The sequence below is a fragment of the Zootoca vivipara genome, chromosome 12 (assembly GCF_965207765.1).
Source record: "Zootoca vivipara chromosome 12, rZooViv2.hap1.1, whole genome shotgun sequence".
NCBI classification, from domain to species: domain Eukaryota; kingdom Metazoa; phylum Chordata; class Lepidosauria; order Squamata; family Lacertidae; genus Zootoca; species Zootoca vivipara.
In genome coordinates this window covers 13,703,508-13,728,555 of record NC_142595.1, presented here as the reverse complement: position 1 = coordinate 13,728,555, position 25,048 = coordinate 13,703,508, and the positions used below count along the sequence as shown (strand labels likewise).

The window sequence follows — 25,048 nt, the reverse complement described above, 5'->3', positions numbered from 1 at the left end:
AGGTTCTGGTTTCCTTTCCCTGCTCTTGCATTTTCCTGTCTCTGCCTTTCCTCTTTTCCTCTTTCCCCTCGTTCTAACCCCGTGCTTCTTTTGCACGCTCCCCTTGGGACGACGGCTCACGGTAGGTACCCAGCCTAGGGATCCTCGGGGGCAGGGAGGCGGGGAGAGGGGCTCGCTCAGCTTTGCTTGTAGTCTGAGCTTGTAAGATTGAAAAGATGGACGCCGAGAAATGCAGTGGCCCAATGAACCATATGTCGGGAAGGAAGACCTGCTCTGCCTCTTGCCGCCATCTTGGTGTTTTTTTTAAAGAATTAATGAAAAAAGAGGCAAATAATAAATTGAGGCATCAGTTACTATCTCTGTGCTAGCGGTTGTATTTCTTAGGTGTGCACTGAGGGTGCCTGAGTTGGTAAAAGAAGAGGCCGTTTTGTTCTACTTCCACTAAAGAGATTAAAACAAAATGGATGCTCTTTTTCTCTGGGGCCGGAAGGGGATGAGGCCTTAGGTTTCAGAGCTCCGTTTGCTAACTGCAGCAACGAAATGCAAATAGGCTTGAGGGAAAGTCAGCCCTTCTGAGTAACAGGAGTCTGTTTCTGTGGTTTAAGGGCCTTAATGTGAAGCAGCTTAGTTTGGGCGGCCCTCAGAACAGCTAGAAATGACTGGCCTAAGGGGGTTGCCGCTGCCCTACAAGGAAAGATTTTTCCATCCTTGGGCCTGTTTGTTGCCTGACAACCTGCAGAGGAAAGAGTTCCTGCCCCGCAGGAAGTGGAGGCTGGGCGGCTTTGAAAGAGGGTAAGACAAATTCATGGAGAACATTGGTGGCTTCTAGCCACAATGGATGTGCTCTGTCGCCACAGTCGGAGGAAGTGGGCTCCCGAATACCACTTTCTGGAAACAGCGGAAGAAGAGAGTGCTCTTGTGCTCAGGTTCTGATTGCGAGCTTCCGATAAGCATCTGATTAGCCTCCGTGTGAAGAAGATGCTGAGCCAGATGGGCCATTGGCCTGATCCAGCAGGCTCTTCTTAAGTTCTTATGGCCATTTATCGGGAAAGCGCTGGCTATAGATTTCCTACATTGGCAGCCTATTGAGTTAGAAGGCCCCTGAGGTCAGATTCTCTGGCCATAATCCACGCCATACATTTAAAGCCCCATTAGACCACTTTAACAATTTCACAGAATACTGGGAGACCCCCTGTTCCCCTTGCAAAACTACATTCCCCAGAGTTCCCTGGGCAGATTGATTGTTGAACCGCTGACTATGAATTGTAGTTCTGTGGCGGGCAATAGAGAGGCATTCTAACACCTCTCAGCAGCATCCTTAGCCAACTACATTTCCCAGGATTCTTTGGGGGAAGCAATGAAGGTTAAAGTGGTACAGCGGAACCCTGGTTGTCGAACGCCTCTGTTGTCGTACGTTTCGGCTATTGAACGCCGATCCTGGAACTAACTGCTCCGCTTTCTGGAAGCTGAATATACTACACAGTTTCTGTTTTGAGTTTCCCGACTGTATTGAGGCTTCTGCTTTCCGTTTTCGGTTTTTGAACGTTTCGGAAGTCGAACGGTCTTGCAGAACGGATTGCATTCAAAAGCCGAGATTCCACTGTAGAGGGTTATTCATAATGAAGTATACAGTTTCAACGCACTATAAAAAGAAGACGAATGTAATACATCTTATGTTTCCTGTAACAGAATTGTAGGGGAATGTTTTTTTTAGAAGCAGTTACAGATGTTCTGTGTGTGCACCCTTTGTCACACACACATCAAACTGGTAATCCATTTCTGCCCAAACGCGACTCATCCTACACCTTGATTTTCCTGGGCTCCATTGAATGGCGGTGCAAACACTACCAACGACTTCTTTCGATACACACGGTCGTTCAGGACTTCTAAGTTTGCACAAACAGCCCGTAGCTTCAATTTTTTAATGCTTGGAGGTTTCCCCCCTGAATCGTGATTGAAATCGCCATTGCACGACAGTTACAGATTCCGTTTTGCTCAGTTCAAGAACACAAGACGCCTTCTCCATTGCAGACGCAGCCATTTTGCCTGACCGCGTCACTTCCCTCAGTAGCAGAACACAAACTTTATGAGTACATCTACCTCAAGGTCTGCAGTTGTGGTCCGTGTCGTCGCCTGTTACTGTCTTACCGCACCTGGAAACTACACTTCATTATGAATCACCCTGTATAATAGTGTTTTAAATGCCTAGTGCGGACAGGGCCTCCAATCCTAGGAAACTTAATTTTAGGAACACAACATAAGGAACAATATTCTGTCAGGAAGGTGGGCAGCGACGAGCCACGATCACTTGCTAGGTTTGCTGAAACAGTTTCAGGGTTGTTGTTTTTTTCAGCCACAGCGAAGTCTTCCCCTGTGGTTCCATGAGGGCCACTTTCCCCACTGAGGTTTGGGGGAGGCAATGGGGGGTGGGGGGGGAAGCGTCCACCTGAAGCGTCCTATTTTTCCCTCCTGTCCTGCAGGATTGCAATCTTCCACCTCCTTCAGGTGTTGCCATTTGAACCAGCAGATCCAAACATTCTTTCAGCAAGTCCACCCAAGCAGCCCCTCCTCCAGCGCCCCCGGGAGCGAGCAGGACTCTAAGCCCAGGCCTCCTCTCAACTCCTACTCACCGCGGTGAGCCTCTCCCCAAACCTAACCAGAAACGTCCCCTGCGAATGCGGCCGGAGGGCATAGGCTCGTCTAGGCCAAGGGCATGTTCTCCCCCTCCTCAGCTTGTGTCTTCATTTTGGCAGGCGGTCTCGGATACCGAACTTTAGGAGCCCTCGAAGCAGGGAGGCCATTTTTGTAAACTCCCAATTTTTTAAAAAAAATTAAAAAAAGCTCTGTAAATGGAATGCATTTTGTAAACCCCGGACACCTGCAGAGAGTTGCATGCTTTTATTTTTGTCGGTTGCATAACCACGTTCCGGCACTTTTTTGCTTTGCTGCTGTTGTTGTTGTTGTTGTTGCTGCTGTTGCTTTTGGCTCTAGTTTTCATTGTTGTGTGCAGGGAATTGGAGCAGTTGTACAGAAACAGTGGGAAGGGGACATGGAACGGAGATAGGGGAGGGACCAGGTCAGGATGAAGTGTCTCTGAAACCCCCTTGAGACATCGCCACCTCCAGCTTTTTAAAGGTTTAATGTGTGTGTTTCGGCTTTATTTTCCACACTGAGGTCTAGAAACTTTGAGACTGAGAAACTCAGATCTTCAGGATCTGAAGAGCAACTGCTACCATGTTCGGCACAAAGATCCTTATCTCCATTATTATTTTATTACCTGCCCTTCACCCTGAGTTCCCGGGGTGGGCAATGGCAATTTATAACGCATCGTTAAAAAATAACATAAAACAACTTGAAATAACAAAAATAGGATGGCCCCCCAAAGTTGCCACTTTCCATATTCCGCTGCACCCATAACCATGTTAATAGCTTATCATGGAATGTTATATTTTAAGCATAATTTGGAGCTCACCTTCCCATGGCCTGCTGAGATCCTTGTGGCCTTTTCACTAAAGACAGTGGTGTCCTGAAAACCAGACTGGAGAGAGTTTGTTTTTCATTGGGCATCTTTGGTTCAGCATTTGAACTCGTGACCCGAGACCCAAAGGGTTCTCGTACTGCAATCCTGCTGCCCAGCCTAATCCTCTCCCCTGCCCTACCCCCCAATTTCCTGCTCCCCAATTTCTTGCTCCTGTGCTTCTCTTTATGCTGTTGGACTTGACTGTCGGGTGATATCTGATGTCCTTTCTCATTCAGCTATTTCCTTCCCCCTTTCCTCCCTCCTTCCATTTTTCCCTACCTCAGACTCAATCTGGCACACAGCAGGAAGGCGCTGAGGAACTCGCGCATCGTCAGCCAAAGGGATGATGTCCATGTGTGCATCATGTGTCTCCGTGCCATCATGAATTACCAGGTGACCATGGGCGATGGGACAAAAACCTTTGGACCCGAGATGAAACATATACATCTGGAGCCATGCTCCCTGCAACTTTCTGCCCCAAAGTCCCAAAGTATGGTGTCCAGCCTATTATGGTGTCCATATTATTATAATAATAATAATAATTTATTATTTATGCCCTGCCCATCTGGCTAGGTTTCCCCAGCCACTCTGGGCGGCTCCCAACAGAATATTAAAAACACAATAAAACATCAAACATTAAAAACTTCTCTAAACAGGGCTGCTTTCAGATGTCTTCTAAAAGTCAGGTAGTTGTTTATTTCTTTGACATCTGGCGGGAGGGCGTTCCACAGGGCAGGTGCCACCACCAAGAAGACCCTCTGCCTGGTTCCCTGTAACCATAGCTGCCAAGTACCCCGTTTTCCCCGGGAAACCCCCGTTTTTTCTTACCTTTTCCCGGCGGTCCCCCATATCACTACATCTCCCGTTTTTCTCCGTTATTTTCTCCTGCTGGCGGCCTTTTTCCCCCTTCTGATTTGCCCATCTATGGGCACCGAAAATGGCCAGCGCCGGCTTCAAAAGTCACGTCAACGCATGTCCGGAAGTGTGTAGGCGCGACTTCCGGTGTTGGCGGCGGCCATTTTTAGTCACGTCTACGCACTTCCGGACATGCGTAGACGTGACTTTCGAAGCCGGCGGCGGCCATTTTCGGTGCCCATAGATGAGCAAAGCAACACCGGAAGTTGCGTCTACGCAACTTCCAGTGTCACGCGGCTGCCGGTCCCGGATTCTGCAGTCCGGGACTTGGCAGGTATGCCTGTAACCTCACTTCTCGCAGGGAGGGAACCGCCAGAAGGCCCTTGGAGCTGGACCTCAGTTTCCGGGGCTGAACAATGGGGGTGGAGATGCTCCTTCAGGTCCATACTCAAAACATTTGGCAGTGGGGGAAGTGGGGGGGGGAGGAAGTCACAAGCATGGCCAATGTTCATATGACAAGGCTCCTGCTTGAGAAGAAATCCAGTCCTTGACTCTCCGCAGAATGAGAGGAACCCTCTTCTCCCTCCCTTCACTCACCAGTCCCCAATTTCCTCTAGCTCAACTCGGATTGCTAACACCCTCTCTCACCTTTCCCTTAGTCCGGGTTCAGCCTCGTGATGAACCACCCAGCCTGTGTCAACGAAATCACACTGAGCCTCAACAACAAGAACCCCAGGTAAGGACTCGGAACTCTTTTTCCGGACGTGTGTTTCTTCATTTCTGAAAAGAGAGATGCGTGGAGCCCAGGCCTGTCTTAAGGGTCGGAACCTTCCAAAGTGGAATGCCCTGTTTTCTAAATCCTAGGTACGAGGTAGGATGTTTCATAGTGAGGGAACTGGACTCTCTTTGCAATTGCTTCGCATGTTAACAGTGCACTGTTACTACTGATCTGAATCATAGAACAATAGGATCCAGAATCAGCAGTCTGATTGGTCCGCAGGAGCCACCCAATCCAACTCCAGGTGGAAGTGAATCCGCAACCTGATTGGCCTGCAGGAGCAGCCAATCAGGCAGCTGGCAGAAGTGAATCCGCTCCCTTTATGTTTGGATGCATTTAAAAGGACCCACACACAGAAAGATGGAAGGCATGCTATGGGGAGTTGAGAAAGGGTGTGAACAGCATAATTTTTTCCCAATCAAGAAGAGGATTTTTTTTAAAAAAAACTGTAATACCCTAGTATATGGCACTCGACAGTATATGCCTGACTTCAGAAAGTGTGGCCAAATACTCTTCGTTTTTATTAGCACTTAGAGTTCCCAGGCTTTGCTTAATGGGGGAGATGCAGTTTGCCATATCTGGCTTGTCCCTTATCCCCGCTTTTCCCACCAAAGGGACCCTGAAAGGCTCAAGAAATGCCCACAAAACGTGGCATCAGTTCTCTTCTCCTACTGTCCACCCCCCACACTCCCAGCTGTGGTTGCGGCCTGTGGCCTTCCTCGTTCCTTTTTCTATTGACTCTCCTCCCTAGTCAGCTGTTTCTCCTAACCCCCTTGCCGTTCATCATCTGTTTTTCTTTATATAGCCCACAAACATGCCACCTAACGCATCACTTCCCTCATACAGTTGACAGAGGGAGGGAAAGGTAGCATAGTCCGAACCCTTGTGTAGCAGGCCCACCAATTTGCCGCAGAAGATGTCCCCACCAAGCAAGTTAATCCAGGAGGCTCAAGCTAGTCAGCCGTGCTTCGTGTTTCTGGAAATGACAACCCTTGAACCCATCACCTTCACCATCCCCACAAGACCTGTCTGCCCCGAACTTGGGAGTTTCTCTTGAGCCGTTTGAATCCATCACACCCTTCAGCCCCTTTTCAGGAACGACGGCCTACTTGGGAGTCCTTTCACCTCACTGCTTTCCTCCTCGCAGGACTAAAGCCCTCGTCCTGGAGCTGTTGGCGGCTGTCTGCTTGGTCCGAGGGGGACACGACATCATCCTGGCTGCGTTTGACAATTTCAAAGAGGTTTGTAAGCTCCATAACCCTTTCAATGGTGCCTGGTTTCTGGCGTGCAACAAGATTGCAAGTCAATCAAATACAGTGGTACATTGGTTCTCCAACACCTTGGTACTCAAACAACTTGGAACCCAAACACTGCAAACCCGGAAGTAAGTGTTCCGGTTTGCAAACTTTTTTCGAAAGCCAACGTGCTCCGTTTTGAGTGTTATGCTTCTGATTTGAGTGCCCCGCTTCCGTTTTGAGTGTTACACTGAGGTCTGTCTGTATTTGCTATTTGCGTGGCGAAACCCCGACCTTCCCCCGAATGAATAAGACACAGAACACAGTGTTTAAGGTTAATGGGCATAAAAAGGCCACAACTTTATTGATTACGGATTGTAGAGAGGTATTGGCATTAGCGGCTGGGGGCAGGAACAAAGAGACCGAGCCCCGGCCGCGCGCTTCCATTTAAGGACGCAAGCCACGCCCCCGGCACGTCCGGATTGGACGCACCGGGTGTGACGCATCCGGGGCTCAGCCTATGGCTGGAGGGATGGCAGCCATCCCTCCGGCACATGAAAGGGTCGTGGCTGCCCGCAACCTCCCTCTCCGGCGATGCCGGAAGGGCCTTTATTTTGCGTTTTTGTTTTTGCGGCTCTTTTTTGTTTTGTTTTTGTGACTGTGAGGAACCCAGTTCAGCTACTGATTGATTGATTGATGGATTGATTGTGTGACTGCAGTTGTTTATTGCTTTCATTTTATGGATCCATGGTCTCGTTAGGTAGTAAAATTCATGTTAAATTGCTGTTTTAGAGGTTGTTTTTAAAAGTCTGGAACGGATTAATCCGTTTTGCATAACTTTCAATGGGAAAGAGCGCCTTGGTTTTGGAATGCTTCGGTTTTGGAACAGGCTTCCGGAACGGATTAAGTTTGAGAACCAAGATACTACTGTAGTGAAAGAGTCCTATGAGCACAGCCCAAAGAAGACCCATCCACTGGGTTTCTGCACGGTTCAGTGCTCAGGCTTTTGCCTCGTTCCAGTCGCCCTTTCCCACGGGGTCGATATTCCTACATTGAGTTTGCATTCTGTGTGATTCAATCATTCCGTCGTTCCCAATGCATAGAGGCAGCCTGGCCTCAGAGGATGAAGACCCAAAACAGTGATTTGTGCAAGAACAGCAGGGCTGGAGCCTTACCTTCCAAGTCCTGGACTGCAGAATCCGGGACCGGCAGCCGTGTGACACCGGAAGTTGCGTCGACGTAACTTCCGGTGTCGCTTTGCCCTTCTATGGGCACCAAAAATGGCCGCCGCCGGCTTCGAAAGTCGCTTGTACGCATGTCAGGAAGTGCGTCGACGCAACTTCCGGTGTCGCCCCACCCATCTATGGGCACCAAAAATGGCCGACGACGACACTGGAAGTCGCGTCTATGCACTTCTGGACATGCGTAGATGCGACTTTTGAAGCCGGCGGAGGCCATTTTTGGTGCCCATAGAAGGGCAAATCGGAAAAAAAAAATGGCCGCCGGCAGGAGAAAATAACGGAGAAAAACGGGAGACGAAGTGATATGGGGGACCACCGGGAAAAGGTAAGTAAAATCGGGGTTTTCCCGGAGAAAACGGGGTACTTGGCAGCTATGGCTGGAGCTCCTCTAAATGTTGTGGGCAGTTCTTGCTTTTGTTTCTGTAAAGGTAGACCCTTTCAGGCGGAAGTGTAAGTTGTGTTTTCATATTTTGTTCAGGAATAAAGCATGACACCCTCAGAAGTCAGAAGCTTGGGGAACATGTACGGAAAGATGCGGGGCAAACACTGTGTTGTGGGGGGGGGGGGGGGCTTATCACAGATGGAAACTGGCTACCCCTGCCTGATTTTATTCTAGATCCCTTTGCTGCTACTGCCTGCAATTTATAGAATCATAGAGTTGGAAGAGACCACAAGGGCCATCCAGTCCAACCCCCTGCCAAGAAAAGAAACACCATCAAAGCATTCTTGACATATGGCCTACCCCAGCCTTCTTTTCTTTGGCGATCACTCGTAGCCGAGTAAGATTGTCTTCCATGAACATGATTTTAACAGTCACACGTAAGTGACTGTGGAGGCCAATTCTGGATCCACACGTCCTTCCACAGTGGGGACATAGGTTTCCGGGCGGGAGTTGATCAAGGTGAGGGTTTGCCAAACATGCCTTCCTCTTAGCACGTTTCTCCCTTTCGTCCTGAGTTTGAGCATCTTCAAAGCCTTTGGTAAAGGCTGGTCTCCAATTCGAGCGCTTGCAGGCCGGTGTTTCCCAGTTGTCGGTGTTTATACTACTTTTTTTGATTGAGAGAGTCTTTGAACTGCTTTCCATTTTTAAGTTCGGAATAGAGTAGTTGCTTTGGAAGACGATAATCAGGCATCCGCACAACATTACATGACCAGCCTTACATGACCTTCCTTGAATGCTAAGCACTTGCTTTGTTATAAAGCTGAAATGGTCACATTTTCCATATTTTTCCATAAGTAAGCAGTGTGGCTTTGAAAGAGAGAGTGTGTGTTTTCAATTCTCTCACAGTGTTGTAGTCTGTTCTGTACATGCACAGTAAGAATGAAAGTGCCTACTGCTTAGGGTCAAGCTAAATGTGATGTTAAATGTGTGCAGCTTTTTAAAATGCCAACTGCATCAGCTGGGGAGGAGTGATTAATGGCAGCAGAGGAGGTACGGAGAGGGTTTTAACCCATTCTTCTTGCTGTGCCAAAGCTTTTTGAAGGTGGTATTTACTTTGAGAGGGAATCCCTTCTTGGTGCCATTGGAGGAATCATAGAATTATAGGGTTGGAAGGGACCACGAGGGTCATCTAGTCCAACCCCCTGCAGTACAGGAAACTTTTCTGCCCAATGTGGGCCTCGAACCCACAACCCAGAGGTTTGAGAGTCTTATGCTCTAACAACTGAACTAATGCAAATTCCACCTTAAGAAAAGGGATTTTCTTCCTCAGAGATAGGGTTGGATCCCCTCTCCTCCATATTTGCTTTGATCCCACTAATAATCAGCAAAACCACCCCCCCCCCAATGCAATTTCCATTAAAAACAGCAACATCCTGCACTTTAAATGCAAATACGGCGTTTCCTGTAATTTGGCTCTTAGTAAAGTCTTTGTAAGTTTATTTTTTTTACTATTACAGTGGTACCTCGCTAGACGAGTGCCCTGTTAGACGAATTTTTTGCTAGACGAATGGGAGGTTGCCTCGCAAGACAAATTCGTTTTGTGAAAAATTCGTCTAGCGAATCGCGGTTTCCCATAGGAATGCATTGAAATTCAATTAATGCGTTCCTATGGGCAAAAAAATAAATAAAATAAAATTCAATGCATTCCTATGGGATTCGCAAGATGAATTCTTCGCAAAACGAATTGACTCACAGAACGAATTAAATTCGTCTTGCGAGGCACCACTGTATAATTTTTATTAAATTTCTGTTTTACATTTTAGAATATTCCCTTAAAACAACCTTAACATCTCAATGTCTTCCCTTCCTCTCTTACCATGGGTCATTTTGCACAGCAAAAATCCCTGCATATTTTATATCAACTAAACCATTCAGTATTCTATTGCAACTCAAAACTTATTTACACCGTTGAATTTATCTTAATGCTGCCCATTAAGCCTTTTGTAAGTTTAGATGAGCTAAGTTAATAAGTAGGGAATAGAAGGGAATCTAGCCTCTTTGGCGTTCATGCTGTTGCTGTAAACTGACCCTGGGAGAGCTGACAAAAGGGTCTGCTTAGGTTACATGGGATATAATTTGCCCATGGAGCAGATTGGCTTGTGCCAAAGCTTTTGGAAGGGAGGAAATGGAATCCTAGGTGCCAAACAGACAGGTGCAAGCCTGATCTGTCACTCTAGCACGGTTGGACAAATTGGGCCTGTATCGGTGGTGGTGGTGGGAAACCTGGGCACAGATTCTCTTTCTGCTTGAATATGTGGGATTATCCTCCAACCCCTCCCTCCTCCGTTCCTCTCCTCTCCTGTATGGTTTAATTGTCTGTAGTTTTTTCCAGAAATGACTTACGCATCATTACTTCTGCAGTTTTAACTCTCATCGTTTAGCATTTGGCAAGTCACTTCCGCCACTGAGTTTTCTCTCCTGTGAGGTAGCGATTCCTTGGGGGTGGGTGGGTGTAGATGTCTTAAGTTTTCCTTGCGGCAAAAACCTGAATGATGGCTACCAAAATTTATTATTACGGGGAAAGCCTTTGTGAGGTAGGTGGGCGGCTCTTTCCCCTGTTTTACAGACTGGAAACGGAGGCTTTGCAATAGCACAGTGGCCAGGGTTGCGTGCATCATCTGTGACAGAAAATACAAAATTAAATTAAATTAAAGACCCCACAACCGCCCCCCTCAAGAAGGAATAAAAACACTAGGACACAGGGTATAAGGTTAATGTTTTTGGGCAAATTTACAACTTTATTGGTTACAGAATGTGAGTGGTATTGGCTTAGACATTGAGTTGTTGTTGTTTAGTCGTTTAGTCGTGTCCGACTCTTCGTGACCCCATGGACCAGAGCACGCCAGGCACTCCTGTCTTGCACTGCCTCCCGCAGTTTGGTCTAACTCATGTTCATAGCTTCGAGAACACTGTCCAAACATCTCGTCCTCTGTCGTCCCCTTCTCCTAGTGCCCTCCATCTTTCCCAACATCAGGGTCTTTTTCTGAGGTGGCCAAAGTATTGGAGCCTCAGCTTCACGATCTGTCCTTCCAGCGAGCACTCAGGGCTGATTTTCTTCAGAATGGATAGGTCTGATCTTCTTGCAGTCCATGGGACTCTCAAAAGTCTCCTCCAGCACCATAATTCAAAAGCATCAGCCTTCTTTATGGTCCAGCTCTCACTTCCATACATCACTACTGGGAAAACCATAGCTTTAACTATACGGACCTTTGTCGGCAAGGTGATGTCTCTGCTTTTTAAGATGCTGTCTAGGTTTGTCATTGCTTTTCTCCGAAGAAGCAGGCGTCTTTTAATTTCGTGACTGCTGTCACCATCTGCAGTGATCAAGGAGCCCAAGAAGGTAAAATCTCTCACTGCCTCCATTTCTTCCCCTTCTATTTGCCAGGAGGTGATGGGACCAGTGGCCATGATATTGGTTTTTTTGATGTTGAGCTTCAGACCCTATTTTGCGCTCTCCTCTTTCACCCTCATTAAAAGGTTCTTTAATTCCTTCTCACTTTCTGCCATCAAGGTTGTGTCATCTGCATACCTGAGGTTGGTGATATTTCTTCCGGGAAGACATTGAGTAGACCAGGCTATATCTGACTCCTGCCCGTTGTGCAGGTAGTTTGGTAGGGTAAACCACCAGTAGGGGGAGCCCCGTCAATGCAAACCAACTCAAGCTCACCCCTGGGTTCCCGGAAGGGTCATGGCATGGCCCTAGCCCCGCCCCGGGCTTCGGACAAGATCCACACCCCCGGATTCCTTTAACGGAATACACCTACGCATGGAGGGGCAGGCGATGGCCAGGCCTCCCCTCCCCCATCAGAAGGTCACCCAATGCCTAACCGCAAAACCTTACAAAGTTGTGACAATCGCTATGTGGTACGCGAAATCCAAATGGCCTGAGCCAATTTGCCAAGTGGAAAAATTCCTACCACGCCCCTCAACGGTGACCAACCGAGGTCCATAGCAAGGCCAATAAAGACTAAACCTGCAAATAGGGAGGGGCGGGGGGAGATTAAGAGGGAGCCTCTCGGCTCGCGCGGCAGCTTAAATAGGGCCCGGCCACACACACCCCAGCCACCCTATTGACTGGCCGATGGTGACATGGCCGGGATCCCCCCGGGCAGCGCGGAACAACGTCCACGCCCCCTGGAGGGGAGGGAGCGGTCACGTGATCCACCGCAACTCCTCCCCGCCGGCCGCCGGAGCAGATTTACCCACTGGATAGCACTCTTTATGGTTTGCCTGCCCCATATCAAATAGCTCAGAAGAAAGGAGGGACACTGTTGCTTGTATATGCAATTCTTTCTCCTTTGGCGATCACTCGTAGCCGAGGAAGATTGTCTTCCGTGAACACGGTTTTAACAGTGAGTCTGTAAGTGACTGTGGAAGCCAGTTCTGGATCCACACGTCCTTCCACAGTTGGGGACATAGGTTTCCAGGTGGGAGTTGATCACGGAGAAGGTTTGCCAAGCCTGCCTTCCTCTTAGCATGTTTCTCCCTTTCGTCCTGAGTTTGAGCATCTTCAAAGCCCATGAAACCGTTGGTAAAGGCTGATCTCCAATTGGAGCGCTGGCGGGCCATTGTTTCCCAATTGTCAATGTTTGTACTACATTTTTTAAAGATTTGCCTTTAAACCTCTTTTGTTGACCACCAGCATGACGCTTTCCATTTTTAAGTTCGGAATAGAGTAGTTGCTTTGGAAGACGATCATCAGGCATCCGAACAACATGACCAGTCCAACGAAGTTGGTGTTGAAGAATCATGGCTTTGACAACTGGCGATCTTTGCTTCTTCCAGTACACTGGCATTAGTTCTCCTGTCTTCCCAAGTGATGTGTAATTTTTTTTCCAGAGATGCAGATGTCTCCGAAATATGCAATTACGCCTGCCCTAAACTTACTGTACTCCTAAAAGGGAAATTACCCCAGCCTTTCATTGTCCTGCAGCTGTCCATTATTGGAGGGTGTATGAGTGAAATCTTCGCTACAGCTGAAGATGATTCCCCCAATATTGCATGGTTAGAAATTGGAGATTGTTTACTCTGGGCTTTTATATCCCAGCACTGATTATACCAAGGGTAGAGAAACTCTGCCTGTGGTGAAGTGGTTAGGCTCCAACTTGCATATTAAAGACCAACATTGGCCATGCTTGATGGGTGCTGATGAGATAATGAGAGTTGGAGTTCAACCAGGTCTGGAGGGTCCCTAACCCACCTGCCCTGCCCTAATCTACAGACAGGCAAATTTTGGTGCCCCTCTCTCTCGCCCACACACCTTGCCCTCGCTGTCTTGAGTCCTTCACAGGTCATTGTGTCTCTCCAATTCCTCCAGGGTAGAAGGAGGGACCTTGCCCAGAACTCCTCTAATCTCTTTTTTAACAACCTCTGAGCTGCTTGAGCATGTAAATATAAGTAAGGGCAGAGTTGGTCTTGCAGGACAGTTTGTTCAAATGTGAAGGAATAGCCTGGCACAATCTCAGAAAAAAAGTGATTGCCTCCACCACCATCTTTGTACTTGCTCTCAAGGCATATCTATGCAGTGCACTGACAATGGATGTTTGTAAACGCGTGTCTGTCAATTTATGTGAATTCAGAGGACTCTTGAGTCTGTGTGCGTTATTTGCAAGGAAGGATCAACATGTTAAACCCCCCTCTGTGCCATTTTTCTCTGCAGATAGGCTTCATGTTTTAATTATAATAATAATAAATAATAATAATAAATAATAAATTATTTATTGAATTTATATACCACCCTATACCCGGGGGCCTCAGGGCGGTTCACAGAGTAAAATCAAGATAAAAACCACAAATAAAAATAAAAAAACAACCCAATAGCCCCACTTCACCAAAAAAACACAACACATTTTAAAAGGGCACAGGATGTAATGACCGCTCCCCACAGACCTTTTGCCTGGTCACGCACAGCCCCCCTCCCTGACCCCATGCGGTTCCCAGCAGTACAGCCTAGATTCACACACACACACACACACACACACACACCCTGGCTGGACACCTGGAGGGAGCCGCCTACCTCTGCCAGTTACCCAATCCCAGCTGGGGAGGCCTTGCCAGGAGAGAGTTGGCCAGGTAAGGGGAGGGATCGCCCAGCCCACACAATAGTGGGCTGGGAGTTCTCAGTCGGCTTCCCACCCTGCCCTCAGTTAAGCCTTCTTTTGCAGGTGAACCTCTTCTTCACAGGTACACGGGCGCTTATGGTTGCTGCTGGAAGGCCAGAAAGGAATTTTCCTGCATTGGCAGGTTTTGCCTTCCCCGTAGCAAAACGACACAACTTTGGCGGTTTCAGGCCTTGGGCAGAATCCTTTAGTCTATTTTCCCTAAATGGGGTGTGTGTGTGTGTGTGTGTGTGAAGTGGTGACCCACACTTTCCCCAGAACCCCGGCCGGGGACTGGGAGGGATAAATGCCCAATGCCTAAGCCAAGGTCTCCCTACATCTGAAGTTTTCATAAAGTTGTGGCCCAAATTTTAATCCCATAGCACAGGCACGTCCAACAGGTAGATCGTGATCTACCAGTAGATCACTGGACGTCTGTGGTAGATCACTGGTAGATCACTGGCTCCCTCCAAAGAAGCTCAACAACTTTGGCTCCCCTAAAAATGCTCAACATTTTAGCCCTTCACCCCCCAAAACAGGGCTTTCTTCCCACCACAGAAAAGCTCAACAACTCTGACCAGAACCCCCCCCCCCAAAATGGGCCTTCCTCCTTCCTAAAAAATCTCAGCAACTTTGACCGGAACCCCTAAAAAACAGGGCTTTCCTCCTCCCTAAACAACTTTGACCTGAGCACCCCAAAAGGGGGTAGATCACTGCCAGTTTTTAACTCTGTGAGTAGATCGCAGTCTCTTCGGAGTTGGCCAACCCTGCTAACACATTGTCTTGAGTCATTATTCCACGTGCGTGTCGCTCAGGGTCAGGGGGGGGGTGTCTCCGCCTGTCTGCGCAAATCAGATCAACCATGCCAGAATATCAAATACCTTCTCTGCTGATCCCTCACATCTGCTTTCCCCTAAAATAGCCTCTCCCAACCTTGGGTTTTCAGGTGCTGGATGCTGGACTACAACCCCCATCACCCCTAGTTCGCGTGGCCAATGGTCAGAGATGGCGGGAGTTCTATAGTCCAACAATATCTGGGGACTTGAGGCCGGGAAAGGCAGCCCTAGAGATGTGGGAATCTCTGAAATGGTGCATGTTCAGTATGCTCCTGGTTGCTCACCCGGGAAGTGTCAGACTTTAAGGCCGGGCAACCCATTGCGGGAAAACCTTTGCTCAGGGCAATTGGCCTCCGAAGACGTCCGTGTACAACATGAAACCTCCTGGAATTCTGGGCAATCTGCCTGGCCCTAAAAGCCTTTGTCCCAGTTCTTCAGAGAAAAGACGTATTAGTCAGCAGACTATATCAGTGCCAAGACCTACACAAACAGGCAACGGGCACTTAAATCCTATCAGTTTTTCAAGGAAAAAAACCTTGTGTGTTCTAATGGACAGTGTCCCAACTCACTTTTCCGGCAGCCTAACATTTGAGAGGAAATCTCAGAATACAGGTGGGTTGTCTTGGCCATCCACCAGTGGACCAGCAAAACATCTGAAGGTTTTTATTGATTTTTATTTTACAAGATGACATCAGGGTTTTTGCCACTGGCACAGTGAGGTATCTCTTTGTGGCAAGCGACCTGTCAAACAAGGTTGCAGCCTTACTGCATACCCTAAAAGCATCTCAAATGGCCTCTTTTGTCTTCCTCTTATCTCCAGATCAGTTAGGAAAATCAGGGAAGAGGGACATAATTTTCATCACTCCCAGATAGCCTAAGTGTCCCTGGTTCCCTAACTTCCTACTTTTAAGGCTTCCGGCAATTTCAGACTTGCTCCTCGGGTCGTCTTCTACATACCTGAAGCTCCAGTTGTGCCATCTGATCGCTTGGTGCTCTGAAGTCAAAACCCTTCTAGACTTTGGTTGCCACTTCATCAAAGTTTGACATAGCTGGAATATCTTGATAAGCTATCTGAAATTAATCTATTGGTCTAATTAAATTTCTAAGACCCATAACAAGAACAATAATTTATTTATTTATACCCCACCCATCTGGCGGCTCCCAACAGAATATTAAAAACACAACACCAAACATTAAAAACTTCCCCAAACCAGGGTTGCTTTCAGATGTCTTCTAAAAGTCAGATACCAGTAGTTGTTTATTTCCTTGACATCTGGTGGGAGGGCGTTCCACAGGGCGGGTGCCACTACCGAGAAGGCCCTCTGCCTGGTTCCCTGTAACTTCACTTCTCACAGGGAGGGAACCGCCAGAAGGCCCTCGGAGCTGGACCTCAGTGTCCGGGCTGAATTATGGGGGTGGAGACGCTCCTTCAGGTATACTGGGCCAAGGCCGTTTAGGGCTTTCAAGCTCAGCAACAACACTTTGAATTGTGCTCAGAAGCATACTGGGAGCCAATGTAGGTCTTTCAGGACTGGTGTTATATGGTCTCGGCGGCCGCTCCCAGTCACCAGTCTAGCTGCTGCATTCTGGATTAGTTGCAGTTTCCGGGTCACCTTCAAAGGTAGCCCCAAGTAGAGCGCATTGCAGTAGTCCAAGCGAGAGATAACTAGAGCATGCAGCACTCTGGCGGGCAGATCTATGCCTAGTCCATGCAAGTAACTCACAGCATTCAGGCTTGTAAACAGCGAAAAGAATAGAAACAAGTCCCAAGTAGCCTGATTAAATTCAACAAACAGCAAAAGCCACTCCCGGGCAGAGATCAGCTGCATTGCCCAAAGCCCATTTCTTTTGTAAAGTTTTAAAGACGCATGTAAATGTTGACATTGCTTTGGGACAGCCGGGCAGCCGCCGTGTATGCAGCTTGTGCTTGTAGCAAACTCTAGTAACGCTGCAATTTTATCTTGGGGGAAGGTTCAGAGTCACAGGTGGGAAGCGAGGGAAACGGAGTCAACAGCCTCCGGGAGAAACCCTCTCCACTTTCCGCCAGCCCCACTGCCCTCCTCTACAATATATCAAATATCCATCCCTATGCAGGGACCACTGGCTGCATCAGCTGTAACTGGAGGAGTGATAACATCTTGGGCCAAGGGGGGAGCTTTGTATATATAAGCAAGGCTGTATATACTTGGTCCCTTACATGAATGTGTGTATCTGCCAAACAAAACCAAGACCGCCCCCCCTCCCCCTCCCCAATGTAATCCAGCCGCCCTAGGTAACCACATTTGGTTGCGTTCGCCCCTTCCCTCTACCTGACGTTTCCCTCCGTTCAGAATGCCGATTGCAAGCTCCTTTTTTCTGCTTCTATAGTTCTTGTAAGGTTGCAGGAAATGTCATCAACAATCACGCTTTTTTTTTTAATGCTTGATTCCCCCCCCCGCCTGTTTCACTTTCTTTCTCTTTAAAAAAATATATTTTATTTTCATTTTTTAAGCAACATTTTTATACAGTCACGTCATTTTCAAATTCTGCGCTCCTGGGATTACTCAGATCCCTCGGACTTCCACCCCGATTTCCAAAATTCCCCCTATTTCTTTGAATCTAACTACTGTGGTATCTCGGTTTAAGTACACAATTGGTTCCGGAAGTCTGTACTTAACCTGAAGCGTACCTAACCTGAAGCGAACTTTCCCATTGAAAGTAATGGAAAGTGGATTAACCCGTTCCAGACGGGTCTGCTGAGTACTCAACCTGAAGTGTACTTAACCCAAAGTATGGGTGTAATTGGTTCTGGAAGTCCGTAGTGGAGAGCCAGTGTGGTGTAGTGGTTAAGAGCGGTAGACTCCTAATCTGGGGAACTGGGTTCGCGTCTCCGCTCCTCCACATGCAGCTGCTGGGTGACCTTGGGCTAGTCACACTTCTCTGAAGTCTCTCAGCCCCACTCACCTCACAGAGTGTTTGTTGCGGGGGAGGAAGGGAAAGGAGAATGTTAGCCGCTTTAGACTCCTTCGGGTAGTGATAAAGCGGGATATCAAATCCAAACTCTTCTTCTTCTTCCGTACTTAACCTGAAGACTTTAAATTGTAAAGCAGAAAATTTAATAAAAATTATATATATTTTAAAAAAGAAACTTTGTAGTGTCAAGTAAACCTTGGGCGCCAAACCAACCTGACTGCTTTCCTTTCCTTTCCTACAGGTCTGTGGTGAGAAGAACCGCTTTGAGAAGCTGATGGAATATTTCCGAAACGAAGACTGCAACATTGATTTCATGGTAATGCAAAGGCTGGGAGCAAAGTTTAGCTTCTTGCCTACCAAGGGCTCTCCCTCCCTCCTCAAACATACCATCACAAATAGATAGTGTTCACATACACACAAGCACACACACACACACACACACACACACACACACACACACAGCCTTGCTGCCTTTTGCCTGATTTGCACACATCACTGAAATGTGGATTAAAAACAAAACATTGGCTTATCTTTTTTTTAGTTTACAGTCGTACCTCGGGTTACGAACTCGATCCGTTCCGGGTCGCAGTTCGTAACCCGAAAAGGTCGCAAACTGAGCGCCATTTTTGCGCATGCGCAAAGCGCGTTTTTCGTGCTTTGCGCATGCGCAAAGCGTGCGTGCCGCTTCTGCACATGCGTGGAACGCGCGCGCGACGAAAACACTTCCGGGTTTGCGGAGTTCATAACCCGAACTGTTCGCAACCTGAGCGGTTCGTAACCCGAGGTACGACTGTACTTTGGTTTGCCCACTCTTGGTCTGTTTGGAGGAAACAAGCCACGATCCCAGATTTGAATGCCGCAACAGTGCAGACGATGATAATGCAGTCAAGTATCAGGAACAGAAATGTCCCTAGGGTGACAAGATTAATCAGGCAGCATCTCCTGTCCTCAACCTTGCTGCTTCCTTGTTGCCGTCTTTTGAGCTGAAGGGAACGCGGCTGAGCAGCTGGAACAGCCAAACAAACAGGCCAGACCCTTCCTTTTGCATTGTCCCTTGGGCCAGCTGCACGTCATTGGCTATCATTGGTGGAGACAGGGAAACAAGGAAATTGGGACGTTGGGACATTGATAAGTTCTTGAGATAAAACAGAGCAGGGTGTGGATAGGGTTGTGTCCAATAAAGTGCTACTTAAGAGTAGACCCACTGAAGTTAATGCACCGAGGTTAGTCCTGTCCGTTAATTTCAATGGCTCTATTCTGAGTAGGACTACATTGGATCCAACCCACAGCTACTGTTTGTGGTCATATCTCAGACATCACCCCTGTTTTGTTGTGAGATGGCAAATATGATAATAATAATAATAATAATAATAATGGTAAGGACCCCTGACAGTTATGTCCAGTTGTGAACAACTCTGGGGTTGCAGCCTCATCTCGCGTTACTGGCCGAGGGAGCCGGCATCTTCCGGTACATGTGGCCAGCAGTGCATGGAAATGCCATTTACCTTCCCGCCAGAGCGGTACCTATTTATCTACTTGCACTTTGATGTGCTTTCGAACTGCTAGGTTGGCAGGAGCTGGGACCAGGCAATGGGAGCTCACCCCGTCGTGGGGATTCAAACCGCCGACCTACTGATTGGCAAGCCCTAGGCTCAGTGGTTTAGACCACAACACCACCACACCCCCAATAGTAGTAGTAGTAATAATAATAATAATAATAATAATAATAATAATTATTATTATTATTATTATTATTATTATTATTATTATTATTACCCCGCTCATCTGGCTGGGTTTCCCCAGCCACTCTGGGCTGCTCCTAACATAATGTTAAAAACATGATAAAACATCAAACATTAAAAACTTCCCTAAACAGGGCTGCCTTCAGATGTCTTCTAAAAGTCAGATAGTTGTTTATTTCCTTGACATCTGGTGGGTGGGTGGGCGCCACCACCGAGAAGGCCCTCTGCCTGGTTCCCTGCAACCTCACTTCTCGCAGGGAGGGAACCGCCAGAAGACCCTCGGAGTTGGTCTTCAGTGTCCGGGATGAACAACAGGGGTGGAGATGCTCCTTCAGGTCTACTGGGCCGAGGATATTTAGGGCTTTCAAGCTCAGCACCAACACTTTGAATTGTGCCTGGAAACGTATTGGGAGCCAATGTAGGTCTTTTGGGACAGCTACCCTTTTAAGGCTGTACTTTTGAGATGGTTTGGTTTATTGTTCAAGCTGAGAGCCAAGGATGGTGGTGCCAAACCTGCTTGAGCATCACTGTATCAGAACTGAATATATAAAAAATGAAATGCAACCGTAGAAAGTTGAAATTATAGACTAATCAACAGAATCATATCAATATAACAAGGAGCTATGAAGAAATTCCATATAATTATAAAAGCAGGTGTTAATATACTAATATGCTCTCTATTAAAAAAATAATATCCCCAAAAGGCTAAGAGTGCATAATGCAGGGGTACCTTGGAAGTCAAACGGAATCCATTCCGGAAGTCCATTCGACTTTCAAAATGTTTGGAAACCAAAGCATGGCTTCTGATTGGCTGCAGGAAGATCCTGCAGCCAATCCGAAGCTGCATTAGACATTCGGGTCCAAAGAACGTTCGCAAACCGGAGCACTCACTTCTGGGTTTGCGGCCTTCAGGAGTCAAAATGTTCAACTCACAAGGCATTTGGGAACCAAGCTATGACTGTAACTATGTGAAATATACTTGGAGTCAAGAGTGAATTTCATGCTCTTTATTCAGCTCGTAGTCATCAAGGAGGAGAAGAGAAGAATGCCCTTTCCCCAAAACCATCTGCTTATATACATTATTTACACAATGGGCTTTGCGTGATTGGCTACTTCAGGGCTACACCTGTGGGCCAATCAGTTTGTGGATTGACTTCTGCCAGTCGCCTGATTGGCTGCTCCTGCAGGCAGATCAGGTTGCGGATTCACTTCTGCCAGCTGCCTGATTGGCTGCTCCTGCAGGCCAATCAGGTTGCGGATTCACTTCCACCTGGAGTTGGATTGGGTGACTCTTGCGGACCAATCAGACTGCTGATTCTGGATCCTATTGTTCTATGATTCAGCTCAGTACATAACACTATGGTTAAAGCCAATATGTATAAACACACATAGAAATGAATGGAAATGTGACAATGAAACCCTGTTAAAGTGTATCTGTGCCAGACTAGTCCTATCCATGAGAAGCTAGCCTGAAGAAAAATGTAAAAAGAGGTACCCAGTTCCCAAGGGTAATGTGCTTTTCCCTTCTCTTTTCTCCTACTCCTTTCCTCCCCCCAAAATCTAGGTTGCTTGCATGCAGTTCATCAATATTGTGGTTCACTCTGTGGAGAACATGAATTTCCGGGTCTTCTTGCAATATGAGTTCACACAGTTGGGACTGGATGAATACCTAGAGGTAAGAGGAGTGTAACAAAAACCTAATTGTGGGTGGGTTGATGGTGGTTATTTTAATGCATTTTTCATTTGCAGCCTTCTTAGTGATTCTGAGATGCCCTTCCATCTCTGCGATGTGGGTTTTCTGAATCACAAAAGTTTCTGGGGAAATATATACAGTGGTACCTCGGTTTTCAAACGTAATCTGTTCCGGAAGACTGTTCGATTTCCAAAAGGTTAAAAAACGGAAGCATTTCCTTATGAAAAACTCAATACGGAAGCCACATAGCATGTTCGGCTTCTGAAAAGCATTCGAAAACTGAAGCATTTGCTTCCGGGTTTTTGGCGTTCGAAAACCCAAACGTTCGACTTCTGAGACATTCAAAAACCGAGGTACCACTGTACTCTCCTAAATATTTGAGATTCAATTTAACATGTTTGTTTGATTTGCTATATACAGTCAAACCTCGGTTGTCGAACATAATCCGTTCCGGAAGCCCGTTTGGCTTCCAAAATGTTTGACAACCATGGCGCGGCTTCTGATTGGTTCCAGGTGCTTCCTGCATTCAAGCGGAAGCTGTGTCGGGCATTCGGCTTCCGAAAAACATTCGGAAACCAGAGCATTTCCTTCTGGATTTTCGACGATTAATAATAATAATCATGTCATGCTAATATTAATTTTACACGCTGTGTTAATATTAATTTTACATGCTGTGTTAATATCCCAAAAAGTTTTCTAAGAAACGAAAACAGACAGCCTGAGAAGGGAATGGCTTCACTTCAGATTAGACCAGGCTCAATTCAGCCTGAAGTCCATTCACCATCATTCAACAAGTTTGAATTAGTACCCACTGGCCAATATCCTTGCTGGTGCCTAATCACAGCAGCGAGAAAGTCAAACAGCTCCCTTTTCTGGCAAGATGTCCTTTTAGCACAGAGAATTAAGATGACCGGGTCTGGCTCTCAAACTTTGGCAACCCTACCTCACTTTAAGCATTGATTGCCATTTTTATTTCGGATTGAACTGGCGTTGGATTTGTGCCATTTGCTCAATTTGACCTATATAATCCCCACCCACCCTCCCGGTATATTAATGCTATGAAAGAACACCTTTCTAAAAATGGGGAGAAATGTGTGCCACACACTTTTATGAGACGTATGAACAGGGCTTGGAATTTTTGTTACCTACCTTTTAACAGGGTCTACGGCAGGCATCCCCAAACTTTGGCCCTCCAGATGTTTTGGACTACAATTCCCATCATCCCTGACCACTGGTCCTCTTAGTTAGGGATCATGGGAGTTGTAGGCCAAAACATCTGGAGGGCCGCAGTTTGGGGATGCCTGGTCTACGGCAATGCTATTTCATAGGAGATTTTGTGAGAATTGGAAGCTGCCTTGAAGTGTCGTTGATTTAGGGTAGAAGTGGATGAAATAGAAAACAACATTTGTAGGAAGAGTTAGCCTCCCAAATAATTTAGCCCCAACTTGTGCCAAACCTACAGGTTCCAACTTAAAGAAGAATGGCAACTTAAGTTGACAGAATACGTGCCGCATGCAGACTTAGCATATAGAATAAGAGAACAATAAGAACATACGTTTAGAGAAGATTGGGAAATGTTTATTGAATACATGGGAAATAATTGTGTACAGCTGAAAACGCCGGCAGCATAAAGATAAATTCAACAGTGTAAACAAGTTTTGATGGATGCAATAAGGGAATATTGAATGGTTATAGTTCTTGTAAAAGATGCAGGGAGTTATGATATGTAAAATGAACCATGGAAAGAGAAGAAGGGAAGTCATTGATATCTTAAAGATGTAAAATGAGTATTTGAAATTGTAAAACAGGAAATGTAATAAAAGATTATATACAGCCGTACCCTGGATCCCGAACAGCTTGGTACTCAGACGTTTTTGGCTCCAGAACGCTGCAAACCTGGAAGTGATTGTTCCAGTTTGCGAATGTTCTTTGGAACCCAAACGTCCGACGGGGCTTCTGTGGGTTCCGATTGGCTGCAGGAGCTTCCTGCAGCCAATCGGAAGCCGCGCTTTGGTTTCCGAATGTTTGGAAGTTGAACAGACTTCCGGAACAGATTCCAAGGTACAACTGTATACAGTGGTACCTCGACTTATGAAGGCGATCCATCCCGCGGTGCTCTTTGTAAGTCGAAACCTTCAGATGTCGAAGCGTCCATTTTGCGCATGTGCGAAGCGCGATTTTGCGCTTTGCGTATGCGCGGACCGCACACGCCGCTTCTGCGCAGGCACAGAACACACGCGCGGCGAAAATACTTCCAGGTTTGCTGACTTCGGAAGTCGAAACCTTCGGAAGTCGAGGCACTCGTAAGTCGAGGTACCACTGTATATTTAAAAAAGGTTTGGCTGCACCATTCAGACACACCAATTCTGGCCTTGCCTGTTTCCACCCTCCCCTTGTGGCGATGCTTGAAACAGGCTACCTCCTTCCTGCTGCCTTGCACAGCTAAGCCCAGCCGTAGCTTTAAACGCCACATTTTCCTCTTTCGCCTCAACAGAAGCTGCGCTATTCGGAGAGTGACAAGCTGCAGGTGCAAATCCAAGCTTACCTGGACAATATATTTGATGTGGGCGCCCTGCTGGAGGACACCGAAACCAAAAATGCTGTCCTGGAGCACGTGGAGGACTTGCAGGAGGAAGTCGGACAGGTGGGGGGGGGGAGCTGGCTAAGTTCTCTGGGGATGATGTACCTAAGCTGAACTGGGGGGCAGTGGCTTGGCAAATGAAAAAGACCCCCCCCCCCACTCACTAGGTCACACAAAAATGGGGAAAGCTCTCAAGGTTACCTGGGTCCCATCCCTGCGATCTATATGCACGAAAGGGATGCAGGTGGTGCTGTGGCCTAAACCACGGAGCCTCTTGGGCTTGCCGATCAGAAGGTCGGCGGTTTGAATCCCCGCGACAGCGTGAGCTCCTGTTGCTCTGTCCCAGCTCCTGCCAACCTAGCAGTTCAAAAGCACACCCGTGCGAAGTAGATAAATAGGTACCCCTGCAGCAGGAAGGTGAACAGCGTTTCCGTGCGCTCTGGTTTCCGTCACGGTGTCCCGTTGCGCCAGAAGCGGTTTAGTCCTGCTGGCCACACGACCTGGAAAGCTGTCTGTGGACAAACGCCAGCACCCTTGGCCCTGAAACGGAGATGATCATCACAACCCCCTAGTCGCCTTTGACTGGATTTAACCGTCCTTTTACAACTGCCAACCTTTTGTTTGAATGGGGGGAGAGCGGCTGTTGGCTGTTGGACCCCCTTCCGCAGCATGTTGCTCGCTGCTAGCTCCTTCTTTTCCCTGTCGCATCTCTGGGCCTCCTGCAATTCACTTGCCCATGCATTGTTTCTGTTTGCAGCTTGCAGAGAAACTCCAGGATGCCGAGAACGAATCCATGGCCAAAGTTGCAGAGCTGGAGAAGCAGCTGTGCCAGTCGCGCCGCGAGGTGGAGGCCCTGAGAGCACAGACTGCAGGCAATGAGCAGGTACAGGCAGCAAACAGCAGGAGCCATGGATTGGTGGAGCCGGTTCCCAAAAAGAAACCCTCGGGGCGCCTTGCCAGTTTGAACCAAAGCTTGATCTAGTAGTATTAGTAGTAGTAATACCAATAATAATCATATCAATATAACAAGGAGCTATGAATAATAATAATAATAATAATAATAATAGAATTTATA

At 47.3% G+C, this 25,048-nt stretch overlaps 1 protein-coding gene across 3 annotated transcripts in view; it reads left to right on the top strand.

Moving 5' to 3' along the window:
- Positions 1–25,048, top strand: part of FMNL1 (formin like 1) — a 125,105-nt gene that overhangs the window by 67,649 nt on the left and 32,408 nt on the right. For 2 of the 3 annotated variants that reach the window (XM_088654991.1, XM_035135503.3), the window contains 7 exons: positions 3,805–3,913; positions 5,035–5,111; positions 6,301–6,394; positions 18,199–18,273; positions 21,264–21,374; positions 23,887–24,036; positions 24,731–24,856. In XM_088654991.1, coding sequence (XP_088511117.1) covers positions 3,805–3,913; positions 5,035–5,111; positions 6,301–6,394; positions 18,199–18,273; positions 21,264–21,374; positions 23,887–24,036; positions 24,731–24,856 — 742 coding nt within the window. Of the gene's footprint in view, positions 1–2,505; positions 2,635–3,804; positions 3,914–5,034; positions 5,112–6,300; positions 6,395–18,198; positions 18,274–21,263; positions 21,375–23,886; positions 24,037–24,730; positions 24,857–25,048 lie in introns of all 3 variants that reach the window. The other variant, XM_088654992.1, reaches the window with a different exon arrangement.